The sequence below is a fragment of the Oncorhynchus kisutch genome, linkage group LG2 (genome assembly GCF_002021735.2).
Source record: "Oncorhynchus kisutch isolate 150728-3 linkage group LG2, Okis_V2, whole genome shotgun sequence".
NCBI lineage: Eukaryota > Metazoa > Chordata > Actinopteri > Salmoniformes > Salmonidae > Oncorhynchus > Oncorhynchus kisutch.
This window is the reverse complement of record NC_034175.2, coordinates 75,321,101-75,334,683: the sequence shown is the minus strand read 5'-3', so window position 1 is coordinate 75,334,683 and position 13,583 is coordinate 75,321,101. Positions and strand designations below refer to the sequence as shown.

The 13,583-nt window shown below is 44.0% G+C and overlaps 1 protein-coding gene across 1 annotated transcript in view; it reads left to right on the top strand.

The window, feature by feature from the left end:
- fhip1b (FHF complex subunit HOOK interacting protein 1B) overlaps positions 1-13,583 on the top strand; it is a 76,123-nt gene that overhangs the window by 16,289 nt on the left and 46,251 nt on the right. The window contains exon 3 of the mRNA XM_031801533.1: positions 8,560-9,072. Coding sequence (XP_031657393.1) covers positions 8,944-9,072 — 129 coding nt within the window. The 5' untranslated portion in view covers positions 8,560-8,943. The remainder of the gene's footprint in view (positions 1-8,559; positions 9,073-13,583) is intronic.

Genomic DNA, 13,583 nt, shown 5'->3' with positions numbered 1-13,583 from the left:
CAAGTCTATTTACCGTGTGTGCAAATGAGGTAAGAAGTAAATACAATATACCAATTAAACACTGGAATGGTAGATGTGCAGAAGATGAATGTGCAAGTAGAGATACTGGGGTGCAAAGGAGCAAGATGGATAAATAAATAAATACAGTATGGGGATGAGGTAGTTGGATGGGCTATTTACAGATGGGGTATGTACAGGTGCAGTGATCTGTGAGCTGCTCTGACAGCTGGTGCTTAAAGCTAGTGAAGGATATGTGAGTCTCCAGCTTCAGTGATTTTTGCAGTTCGTTCCAGTCATTGGCAGCAGAGAACTGGAAGGAATGGCGGCTAAAGGAGGAATTGGCTTTGGGGGGTGACCAGTGAGATATACCTGCTGGAGCACGTGCTACGGGTGGGTGCTGCTATGGTGACCAGTAAGCTGAGATAAGGTGGGGCTTAACCTAGCAGAGACTGGTTAAAAAAATTATGACACACAAATGACTCGGGAGGGAGCAAGAGATCCTCCTCCCGCTGCTGCTGGTCTTCACATCCTACTGTTACGTACCAAATAGACCACACCAACTTCTCCATTTAAGAGTGCCAATTTATTTAACTATTTGTGCTAGTTAGGCTTTTATAAGCACATTTAGTTTAAGTTATAATAATGTCTTCGAATCTAAATCATTACAGTGCCTTGCAAAAGTATTCAACCTCCTTGTTGTTTTTCCTATTTTGTGCATTACAACATGTAACTTAAATGGATTTCAATTTGGATTTCATGTCATGGACACAAATAGTCCAAAGTGGTGAAGTGAAAAAAAACGTATGTAAAAAAAAAATGTAAATGTAAATGAAATGTTTTATGTATTCACCTCCTTTGCTATGAAGCTCCTAAATAAGATCCAATTACCTTCGGCTGTCACATAATTAGTTAAATTACGGTCCACCTGTGGGCAATTTAAGTGTCAGATGATCTCAGTATATATACACCTGTTCTGAAAGGCCTCAGTCTGCAAACAGGTCAGGGACAAAGTTGTGGAGAAGTAAAGATCAGGATTGGGTTATGAAAAAAATATCTGAAACTTTGAACATCCCACGGAGCACCATTAAATCCATTATTATAAAATGAAAAGAATATGGCACCACAACAAACCTGCCAAGTGAGGGCCGCCCACCAAAACTCACGAACCAGGCAAGCAGGACTATAATCAGAGAGGCAACAAACAAACCAAAGATAACCCTGAAGGAGCAGCAAAGCTCCACAGTGGAGATTGGAGTATCTGTTCATAGGACCACTTTAAGCTGTACACTCCACAGAGCTGGGCTTTACGGAAGAGTGGCCAGAAAAGAGCCATTGCTTCAATAAAAAAATAAGCAAAGACGTTTGGGGTTCGCCAAAAGGCAGATGGGATACTACCCAAAAATATTGAAGAAGGTCCTCTGGTCAGATGAGACTAAAATTTAGTTTTTTGGCTATCAAGAAAAATGCTATGTCTGTTGCAAACCCAACACCTCTTATCACACTGAGAACACCATCCCCACAGTGAAGCATGGTGGTGGCAGCATGCTGTGGGGATGTTTTTCATCGGCAGTGACTGGAAAGTTGAAGGAATGATGGATGATGCTAAATACAGGGAAATTCATGAGGGAAACCTGTTTCAGTCTCCCAGAGATTTGAGACTGGGACGGAGGTTCACCTTCCAGCAGGACAGTGACCCTAGGCATACTGCTAAAGCAACACTAGTGGTTTAAGGGGAAACATTTAAATGTCTTGGAATGGCCTAGTCAAAGCTTAGTCCAATTGAGAATCTGTGGTATGACTTGAAGATTGCTGTACACCACCTGCTCAATTAAAAAAAATTGGGGATCAACAGTCCATCAAGCAATCGACTAAATGGGGTCAGTCCTACTATAGTGTATGTACTATTTAGGCACCTGTACTGAGCCAATAAGGGAGACCTGGCATCTACCACCCCACTATCAGATTAGAGCCATAAGGGAGGCTAGACATCTACCACTATCAGATTAGATCCATAACGGAGACTAGACATCTACCACCCCACTACCACTATCAGATTAGATCCATAAGGGAGACTGGACATCTACCACCCCACAACCACTATCAGATTAAGGGAGGTGGTAATGTAGCCTATATTTTAAAACATTTATTTTTCCATGTATAGGCACACCCCATCTGTTTTAATAAAAACAACTATATGTACTGAGTTTGTCTGATGCTTTTAAGCACACTCTTTGAATAATACATAATAATATAATATCAAATAATTGAGACACACAAATGACATGAGGAAGCCAGAGATCAAGCCGGAGAGTTGAGCATTGCAGTAGTCTAATCTAGAAGTGACAAAAGCATAGATTCTTTTCTGCATCATTTCTGGACAAAGTTTCAGATATTTGCAATGTTACGAAGATGGAAAAAAGCTGTCCTTGAAACAGTCTTGATGTGTTCGTCAAAAGAGAGATCAGGGTCCAGAGTAACGTTGAGGTCCTTCACAGTTTTATTGGAGACGACTGTACAATCATCAAGATTTAATTGTCAGATCCTGTCAATCATTGTCATCAGACGATGCTATTGTAAAATCGTCATCGTGAACTGCCTGTTGGTACTCTGTCACAAAGAACAACATTGGAACGTTACTGTTATTTTAAAAGCTTTTGAACCGGTTGATAACGTTCTTTTTACGTTCTGGGCATTTTTTTTCTCCTCAGTCCCACAAAAGAAAAATGCAACAAAGCGCCAATGCAAAGCCCTCACTGTCACTCACTGCCCCTCACTGCCCCTCACTGTCACTCACTGCCCTCACTGTCACTCACTGCCCTCACTGTCACTCACTGTCACTCACTGTCACTCACTGCCACTCACTGCCCTCACTGTCACTCACTACCCTCACTGTCACTCACTACCCTCACTGTCACTGACTGCCCTCACTGTCACTGACTGCCCTCACTGTCACTCACTGCCACTCACTGCCCTGACTGCCCTCACTGTCACTCACTTATTCCAGTCTCTGCCTGCCAGCTGAAAATCTTTGTGTTTGTGTAGGCTACCTGCCCCTCCCCCTTAAGCAAAGAGTCTACTGTAGCCCCCCCCCCCAGGCGTGCAGAGTCTACTGTAGCTACTACCTTTACAGGGCTGATTCAGAAATTAGGGAGTGGTTTAATTAGAGAACAGTTCTGAACTTTTTCAATGCTAGTTAAGGATACTACAGTTATCACGTTTCACATTGGATTGTTTACTTTATTTCTGGTGCCACTCTGCACACACACAAGCTTTCTTGTTAGCTAGCCCGTTAGCTAGCCCGTTAGCTAGCCCGTTAGCTAGCCCGTTAGCTAGCTCAGGTCTAGCTCTCTCAAACTCTAGGCGACATCATGTGTAATGCAATGGCACTGAGTCACGGCCAAGGGCTAGTTCTGGTCCAACGTTAGTTAAGCCAACTCTCTGAAGTTAAAAGACATTCAAAGTTCCTCTATAGAAGCTACTCCTCCGTAGGTATAATTTTGCAAATTCAAGTCATGCACGTCATAACAACAAGATGCCCAGCGCCTTATTACCCAGAGTTCTCCTCACCTGCAAAGTTTCAGTCACATATCGTACCCTACATAACACTTGTTAAAAACATTTTTTTTTTTAATGGTTCTGTTCAGAACAAAGCTATTGGGAAATAATTTTGGTTCCAACCCGAGGTTAATTTAGATATTATGCTCCTAAGTGGTGACTCATCCTCCCACGCTCTTTCTCTCCTCTACTCTTTCACGTTCGTTCTCTCCTTCTCTTGCTCTCCCTCTCACATGCTTCAGCTCTCTTGTTTTCCCACTCTCCTGCTGTCTTTACTGTACTGACTTTATTGTCCCCATGGGGACAGTTTGTTGTCATGTACACGTTTTTAAATAACCAAACAAGTTGACAATACAACTTTCATAACTGTTACATACCAATAAAAAGAGACAAGAGTCCTGGTCTTACTGGGTGGATAGGAACATTAGCCTGCTGGTCTTACTGGGTGGATAGGAACATTAGCCTGCTGGTCTTACTGGGTGGATAGGAACATTAGCCTGCTGGTCTTACTGGGTGGATAGGAACATTAGCCTGCTGGTCTTACTGAGTCTATAGGAACATTAGCCTGCTGGTCTTACTGAGTCTATAGGAACATTAGCCTGCTGGTCTTACTGGGTGGATAGGAACATTAGCCTGCTGGCCTTACTGGGTGGATAGGAACATTAGCCTGCTGGTCTTACTGAGTCTATAGGAACATTAGCCTGCTGGTCTTACTGGGTGGATAGGAACATTAGCCTGCTGGCCTTACTGGGTGGATAGGAACATTAGCCTGCTGGTCTTACTGAGTCTATAGGAACATTAGCCTGCTGGTCTTACTGAGTCTATAGGAACATTAGCCTGCTGGTCTTACTGAGTCTATAGGAACATTAGCCTGCTGGTCTTACTGGGTGGATAGGAACATTAGCCTGCTGGTCTTACTGGGTGGAAAGGAACATTAGCCTGCTGGTCTTACTGAGTCTATAGGAACATTAGCCTGCTGGTCTTACTGGGTGGATAGGAACATTAGCCTGCTGGTCTTACTGGGTGGATAGGAACATTAGCCTGCTGGTCTTACTGGGTGGATAGGAACATTAGCCTGCTGGTCTTACTGGGTGGATAGGAACATTAGCCTGCTGGTCTTACTGGGTGGATAGGAACATTAGCCTGCTGGTCTTACTGAGTCTATAGGAACATTAGCCTGCTGGTCTTACTGGGTGGATAGGAACATTAGCCTGCTGGTCTTACTGGGTGGATAGGAACATTAGCCTGCTGGTCTTACTGGGTGGATAGGAACATTAGCCTGCTGGTCTTACTGGGTGGATAGGAACATTAGCCTGCTGGTCTTACTGGGTGGATAGGAACATTAGCCTGCTGGTCTTACTGAGTCTATAGGAACATTAGCCTGCTGGTCTTACTGATTCTATAGGAACATTAGCCTGCTGGTCTTACTGGGTGGATAGGAACATTAGCCTGCTGGTCTTACTGGGTGGATAGGAACATGAGCCTGCTGGTCTTACTGGGTGGATAGGAACATGAGCCTGCTGGCCTTACTGAGTCTATAGGAACATTAGCCTGCTGGCCTTACTGAGTCTATAGGAACATGAGCCTGCTGATAGGATTTTTTATGAATTTATTTGCAAATTATGGTGATATATTGATGTATGTATGTATTAGTCACATCTACATAAATACTTATTTTCCACCATAATTTTCAAATAAATTCATTAAAAAATCCTACAATGTGATTTTTCTGGATTTTTTTTCTCTCATTTTGTCTATCGTAGTTGAAGTGTACCTATGATGAAAATTACAGGCCTCTCTCATCTTTTTAAGTGGGAAAACTTGCACAATTGGTGGCTGACTAAATACTTTTTTGCCCCACTTTACAAGTGTTATACATTGGTTTAAAGATTAACTTCTTGTTAATCCAACCACGGTGTCAGATTTCAAAAATACTTTACGGCGAAAGCATACCATGCGATTATCTGAGAACAGCGCCCAGCAGACAAATCATTACAAACAGTAACCAGCCAAGTAGAGGAGTAACAAAAGTCAGAAATAGCGATAAAATGTATCACTTACCTTTGATGATCTTCATATGATTGCACTCCAAAGACTCCATGTTACACAATAAATGTTTGTTTTGTTCGATAATGTCCCTCTTTATATTCAAAAACCTCAGTTTTGTTCAGTAATCCATTAGAACAAAGCGCAGACAGACAGACGAAGAATCCAAAAAGTATCATAAAATTTGGTAGAAACATGTCAAACAATGTTTATAATCAATCCTCAGGTTATTTTTGTCATAAATAATCGATCATATTTCAACCCGGACAATAGCTTCGTCATTGGAAAGGGAAAACAAGAAAGGCACGGTCCCGGTCACACGCAGGACTCATGTCTGGAAATTTCCAATGTCCTCTCATTGAAAGTGGTGTTTCTCCCTACATTTTCAGAGTAAAAGCCTGAAACAATGTCTACAGACTGGCCACATGTAGAGGAAGCCATGGGGATCGTGAACTGCATCATAAGTCTTTGTATGGTGGATAGGCTTTCAATGGAAAAACAGGCATTTCAAAATAATAGCACTTCCTGGTTGGATTTTCCTCAGGTTTTCGCCTGCCATATCAGTTCTGTTATACTCACAGACATTATTTTAACAGTTTTTGAAAATGTAGACTCTTTTCTTTCCAAATCTACATTTTATGCATATCCTAGCTTCTGGACCTGAGTAGCAAGCAGTTTACTTTGGGCACGCTTTTCATCCAAAATTCCGAATGCTGCCCCCTACCCTAGTGAGGTTAACAAACTATTGTTTTGGCAAGTCAGTTAGGACCTCTACTTTGTGTATGACACAAGTAATTTTTCCAACAATTGTTTACAGACAGATTATTTCACTTATAATTCACTGTATCACAATTCCAGTGGGTCAGAAGTTTACATACACTAAGTTGACTGTGCCTTTAAACAGCTTGGAAAATTCCAGAAAATGATGTTGTGGCTTGAGAAGCTTCTGATAGGCTAATTTTCATCATTTGAGCCCATTGGAGGGAACCCGCAGATGTATTTCAAGGCCTACCTTCATACTCTTCATACTCTCTGCCTCTTTGCTTGAAATCATGGGAAAATCAAAATAAATCATCCAAGACCTCAGAAATAAAATTGTGGTTCATCCTTGGGAGCAATTTTCAAATGCCCGAAGGTACCACGTTCATCTGTACAAACAATAGTATGCAAGTACAAACACCATGGGACCACGCAGCCGTCATACCGCTCTGGAAGGAAACGCATTCTGTCTCCTAGAGATGAATGTACTTTGGTGTGAAACGTGCAAATCAATCCCAGAACAACAGCAAAGGACCTTGTGAAGATGCTGGAGGAAACAGGTACAAAAGTATTTTTTTCCACAGTAAAACAAGTCCTATATCGACATAACCTGAAAGGCCGCTCAGCAAGGAAGAAGCCACTGCTCAAAAACCGCCATGAAATAGCCAGACTACGGTTTGCAACTGCACACGATCGTACTTTTTGGAGAAATGTCCTCTGGTCTGATGAAACAAAAATAGACCTGTTTGGCCATAATGACCATCTTTATGTTTGGAGGAAAAAGGGGGAGGCTTGCAAGCCGAAGAACATCATCCCAACTGTGAAACACGGGGGTGGCAGCATCATGTTGTGGGGGTGCTTTGCTGCAGGAGGGTCTGGTGCACTTCACAAAATAGATGGCATCATGAAGCAGGAAATTATGTGGATATATTGAAGCAACGTCTTAAGACATCAGTCAGGAATTTAAAGCTTGGTCATAAATGGGTCTTCCAAATGGACAATGACCCCAAGCATACTTCCAAAGTTGTCGCAAAATGGCCTAAGGAAAACAAAGTCAAGGTATTGGAGTGGCCATCCCAAAGCCCTGACCTCAGCCTATCGAACATTTGTGGGCAGAACTGAAAACACGCGTGCGAGCAAGGAGGCCTACAAACCTGACTCAGTTACACCAGCTCTGTCAGGAGGAATGGGCCAAAATTCACCCAACTTATTGTGGGAAGCTTGTGGAAGGCTACCCGAAACATTTGACCCAAGTTAAACAATTTAAAGGCAATGCTACCAAATACTAATTGAGTGTATGTAAACTTCTGACCCACTGGGAATGTAATGAAAGAAATACAAGCTGAAATAAAATCATTCTCTCTACTATTATTCTGACATTTCACCTTTAAAACAAAGTGGTGATCCTAACTGACCTAAGACAGGGAATTTTTACTAAGATTAAATGTCTGGAATTGTGAAAAACTGAGTTGAAATGTATTTGGCTAAGGTGTATGTAAAACTTCCGACTTCACCTCTTGTGGTGGGGAATTGACATGATGTATTCAAGTGAGCGGCCAGCTGGGGTGGTTGATTTGTGAGTTGCCCATCGTGCATGCTACCATAGCCTATAATTCTTTATTTTTTGGCAGATGAGTTGGGGACAATAAATGGCCTTTCTCAAATATATTACAACCCTACCCTCTGTATAAAAACATGATATATTTTTAAGCAATAAGGGCAGAGGAGATGTGGTGTCTAAGGCCAATATACCCCTGTTAAGGGCTGTTATGCACGACGCAACGCGGAGTGCCTGGACACAGCCCTTAGCCGTGGTATATTGGCCATATATCACCAACGCCCGAGGTGCTTTATTACTAATATAAACTGGTTACCAACGTAATTAGAGCAGTAAAAATACATATTTTATTTTATATTTTATACCTATACAGTCTGAGGACAGCTTGTCTGTCCAAACGTTGGATATTAGGTTATTAAATGATTGCATCTGAGCTCCTAGAGTTTGCAGCTCTCCTTTTAATTTTTCAAGTGTTCTTCTCCTGCTAACCAGCACCTCGCCTAAATAGTTGTGCGTTTCTTTCGGCTCTAGATTATACGGTCTGATATACCACGGCTGTCAGCCAATCAGCATTCAGGGCTGGAACCACCCCGTTGTTAATTACAACCCTAACTCTCTAACCTCTGTTTGTTTTCCTCCAGTGCTGTGGGTCCTCTGCCTGGGAATGGAGTGGTGTCAGCTGCAGACTGGATGACAGGGTCTTCAGGGGATAGCCCACCACTAATCCGTTACGTTACGGTAACACTGACGGCGAGAGACATCCTCACCCCGGCGACCACAACAGAATCTACCTCTTTTTCCTCATCCGACTCTATCTGGACTCTCTCCTGGTCCCCTCTACTGCCCCCTCCTTCCCTTCCCTCTCCTCTCCTCCTCTTTCCCTCACCTTCTCTCCTCCCCTCCTCTTCCCTCTCTCAATCTCTTCCTTCTCTCCTACCTTGTTGTCCATGTGCCAGCACCTCTCTCCTGCTGCTGTCTGAACCCTGAACATTGGCCTCTGACCCTTGATCCCTCTGGAGGTCAGGATGAGCTGGCTGAGCCGGCTGACCCCCCGGGGTCCGGGGGGCAGGTCCAGTAGGAACGTAGCCTCTTCCAGTCCCTGTACTGCTGACCCAGAGACCTGCCTCATGGTGTTCGAGAACCACTGGAGACAGGTGAGACACACACTCACTCTCACGGTTGATCTCGGAACAAGGGAGTACTCTGTTTGTTGTTTTTGGTAATATTGGAAAGTCTGAAAAAGTTACTAGCTAGCTAGCTTCCTTTTTGCATTTGGATCGCGTGACACAGTTGGCATGTGTTGCTGCGACCGCTGCTATCTGTCCAGGAATCCTGCCGACCGATGAGCTGCTTGGTGTAGCAGCTAACCTAGCTGCCACTATTAGCTGCCTATCAAGCTAGCAGGGTTTCCTTGAGGGCTTGAACACAGCCCGCGACACGGTTAGACCTTGTTGCTGGGACGGCGGGTTGTCCCGTGCTTGTAACTCTCTAGATCACTGCTGTTTGTTGCATTTTCTAGCTTCCCTGCGACATGCCCTGTCTGAAACTGTGAGGAGTAACCGCGTAGCCTACGTTGCTACCATGACAAAGACCAAACCCGTCTGAAACTGTGAGGAGTAACCGTGGAGTCAACTAATTAAAGAATGGACGACCTGACCAGAGAGGTCCAGGACCTGATGAACAGTTTGCAGTTCTCCCAGGGTCAGCTCAATGAGTTTAATACTCATGTCATGCAATAAAATGCAAATTAATTACTTACAAATCATACAATGTGATTTTCTGGATTTTTGTTTTAGATTCCGCCTCTCACAGTTGAAGTGAACCTATGATAATAATTACAGACCTCTACATGCTTTGTAAGTAGGAAAACCTGCAAAATCGGCAGTGTATCAAATACTTGTTCTCCCCACTGTATATAGTAGGCGGTGTCAGAGGAAGGCCCAGAAAATTGTCAGACTGAAGATACCCAAGTCATAGACTGTTCTCTCTGCCTGATCAACTCTATGCAAAGGAGATATGTTGCTCTGCATGAGGCATATGGTGTTCACACCAGATACTGACTGGTTTTTCTGATCCATGCTCCTACTTTTTTTAATTTAAAAACTTTTTTTTTAAAGGTTTTGTACCTGTGACCAACAGATTCACATCTGTATTCCCAGTTATGTGAAATCCATAGATTAGGGCCTAATTTATTTATTTCTGATTTCCTTCTGAACTGTAACTCAGTACAGTCTTAGAAATGGTTGTTGTGATTATAATGTCAAATCTTTTAAATCTACCAAAAAGGACCTGTTTCAAATGATCACTTTTACGTTCAACATAACCACTTCATATTATATTATATATAATATATTCATATTCATCCACTACATATGCAGAATGTACTTTTCTTCCTATTTTATCAGGCTAAGTTCAATTAGGGTAGCCTAGTGGTTAGAGTGTAGAGGTGGCAGGGTAGCCTAGTGGTTAGAGTGTAGAGGAGGTAGGTAGCCTAGTGGTTAGAGTGTAGAGGAGGTAGGTAGCCTAGTGGTTAGAGTGTAGAGGAGGTAGGTAGCCTAGTGGTTAGAACCTAGTGGTTAGAGTGTAGAGGAGGCAGGGTAGCCTAGTGGTTAGAGTGTAGAGGAGGTAGGTAGCCTAGTGGTTAGAACCTAGTGGTTAGAGTGTAGAGGTGGCAGGTAGCCTAGTGGTTAGAGTGTTGAGGTGGCAGGGTAGCCTAGTGGTTAGAGTGTAGAGGAGGCAGGTAGCCTAGTGGTTAGAGTGTAGAGGAGGTAGGTAGCCTAGTGGTTAGAGTGTAGAGGTGGCAGGTAGCCTAGTGGTTAGAGTGTAGAGGAGGTAGGTAGCCTAGTGGTTAGAGTGTAGAGGAGGCAGGGTAGCCTAGTGGTTAGAGTGTAGAGGTGGCAGGGTAGCCTAGTGGTTAGAGTGTAGAGGTGGCAGGGTAGCCTAGTGGTTAGAGTGTAGAGGAGGTAGGTAGCCTAGTGGTTAGAGTGTAGAGGAGGCAGGGTAGCCTAGTGGTTAGAGTGTAGAGGTGGTAGGGTAGCCTAGTGGTTAGAGTGTAGAGGTGGCAGGGTAGCCTAGTGGTTAGAGTGTAGAGGTGGCAGGGTAGCCTAGTGGTTAGAGTGTAGAGGAGGCAGGGTAGCCTAGTGGTTAGAGTGTAGAGGAGGTAGGTAGCCTAGTGGTTAGAACCTAGTGGTTAGAGTGTAGAGGAGGCAGGGTAGCCTAGTGGTTAGAGTGTAGAGGCGGCAGGGTAGCCTAGTGGTTAGAGTGTAGAGGAGGCAGGGTAGCCTAGTGGTTAGAGTGTAGAGGAGGTAGGTAGCCTAGTGGTTAGAGTGTAGAGGAGGCAGGGTAGCCTAGTGGTTAGAGTGTAGAGGTGGCAGGTAGCCTAGTGGTTAGAGTGTAGAGGTGGCAGGGTAGCCTAGTGGTTAGAGTGTAGAGGTGGCAGGGTAGCCTAGTGGTTAGAGTGTAGAGGAGGCAGGGTAGCCTAGTGGTTAGAGTGTAGAGGAGGTAGGTAGCCTAGTGGTTAGAACCTAGTGGTTAGAGTGTAGAGGAGGTAGGTAGCCTAGTGGTTAGAACCTAGTGGTTAGAGTGTAGAGGTGGCAGGTAGCCTAGTGGTTAGAACCTAGTGGTTAGAGTGTAGAGGAGGTAGGTAGCCTAGTGGTTAGAACCTAGTGGTTAGAGTGTAGAGGTGGCAGGTAGCCTAGTGGTTAGAGTGTAGAGGTGGCAGGGTAGCATAGTGGTTAGAGTGTAGAGGTGGCAGGGTAGCCTAGTGGTTAGAGTGTAGAGGTGGCAGGTAGCCTAGTGGTTAGAGTGTAGAGGAGGCAGGTAGCCTAGTGGTTAGAACCTAGTGGTTAGAGTGTAGAGGTGGTAGGGTAGCCTAGTGGTTAGAGTGTAGAGGAGGTAGGTAGCCTAGTGGTTAGAGTGTAGAGGTGGCAGGGTAGCCTAGTGGTTAGAGTGTAGAGGTGGCAGGGTAGCCTAGTGGTTAGAGTGTAGAGGTGGCACGGTAGCCTAGTGGTTAGAGTGTAGAGGTGTGTTAGTAATTTGGTATGTAGACGGACGAGTCGGTCAAGGATCGATTCAGACAAGGTGGTAAATTGTATGACAAGCTACAGTTTATTCAGAGTGAAGATATCTAGAACAACGTAATTACGGCTCTCCCGCTGGTTCGTACGGAAGCGCAGACGAAGAAGAGACCGTTACAATCAGTACACCACTATTATATAGGAAAGAATGTAGGTTGATTCTGGAAGATCGGATCTTTGGATTGGTTCATCTGGGGTGTAGTCTGTAGTCTTCCGCCATTGGCTCAGTTGTCTGTCCGTCATCGTAGAATCCTCTTCGGGCATTCAACGTTCAGAGACAACGGAGATCATGTGTGTGTGCGCTGGTTTTGGCCATTAGTGTAATGCGGGAGCTATCCTGTAGGGGACCCCACAGGCTCACTCTGAGTGGTAGCCCTTTATCAACAATAGTTTGGTCACCTACATAAGAATTAGCATTTCTCTACAAAACCCTCTCTTCACGTCTCACCAGAGACGTGACACAACCTAACTGGATCCAGACACAAAGAGAAACTTCTCCCAATGGGACTATGAAATAAGGCACGGTTTTAAACAGAAATAGATATATGTATTACATCATGTTCTCCATTCAATCCCACTATGTACTAAGTTGGCTACCAGCCACCTAGGAACTTACAACCCTCATTTTACAGAGCGGAGAACAACAGCTCAAAATAAAAGTAAATGCTTGTCTACATAAGCCAACTTTTTTCCCGCAGGAAAAAGTTGTGATTCCCTCTCTTCACATCTCCAAAGAGATGTGACTTAAACTAGGCAAGTCAGGCGGAATGATCCACTTGCATAACACATACATACATCCCCATAAGGCAACAGCAGATATATTGTAAACCTAAATAGGCACTCTCCTCCTCATCCTCGAATTCATGTAGGTCTTTATCCAGCAGAGGAAACATCTGGGAAGGGGAGGAAGGGTCAATGGCTTTAGAGATAACCCTAGTGGCAATGGGACGGATGCATGGAATGCAACAGCATCCACAGAGAACTAAAATGGCAGCGAACACCGAAATGGATACCAAAATGGAGGACACCAGGGTTTTATATTTACCAAACGCACTCATCCAGGAGTCCCACATCGAGGTATCCATCCCAGAATGAGATTTCATTTTACCATTAAGCGTCCGCAGACCTTCTAGGGCTATGGTCAAGCTACCATCCGAGGCTGTGTTATTAGGGATGAAAGTGCAACACTGTTCACCAAACATAGTACAAGCTCCACCTTTCTCCGCCAGTAGCATATCCACTGCAATGCGATTCTGGAATGTCATAAGAGAAGTTGCAGCCAGGCTCTCATGCTCCATACCGTTATCATGCACCTGGCTCCTGTTATCTAACAACAACAAAAACGCTTGTTCTCGCAACCCCACGCTCTGAATGTGCCCTTCCTTCTGTATTTTTCCAGCATGAGAAAGTCCCCTGGCCCTGACACTTTTAACAATGTTTCAAGTCAGCTATGTTGCATAACACTTGCATACATCAACACAAGCCAACAGCAGATAATATTCAATCATATATATGGTAATGGCTATAATGTAAAACACAGGAACCAATAATCCCTCTTTTTCACACCCCCCAGGGTGTGAACAAAAATT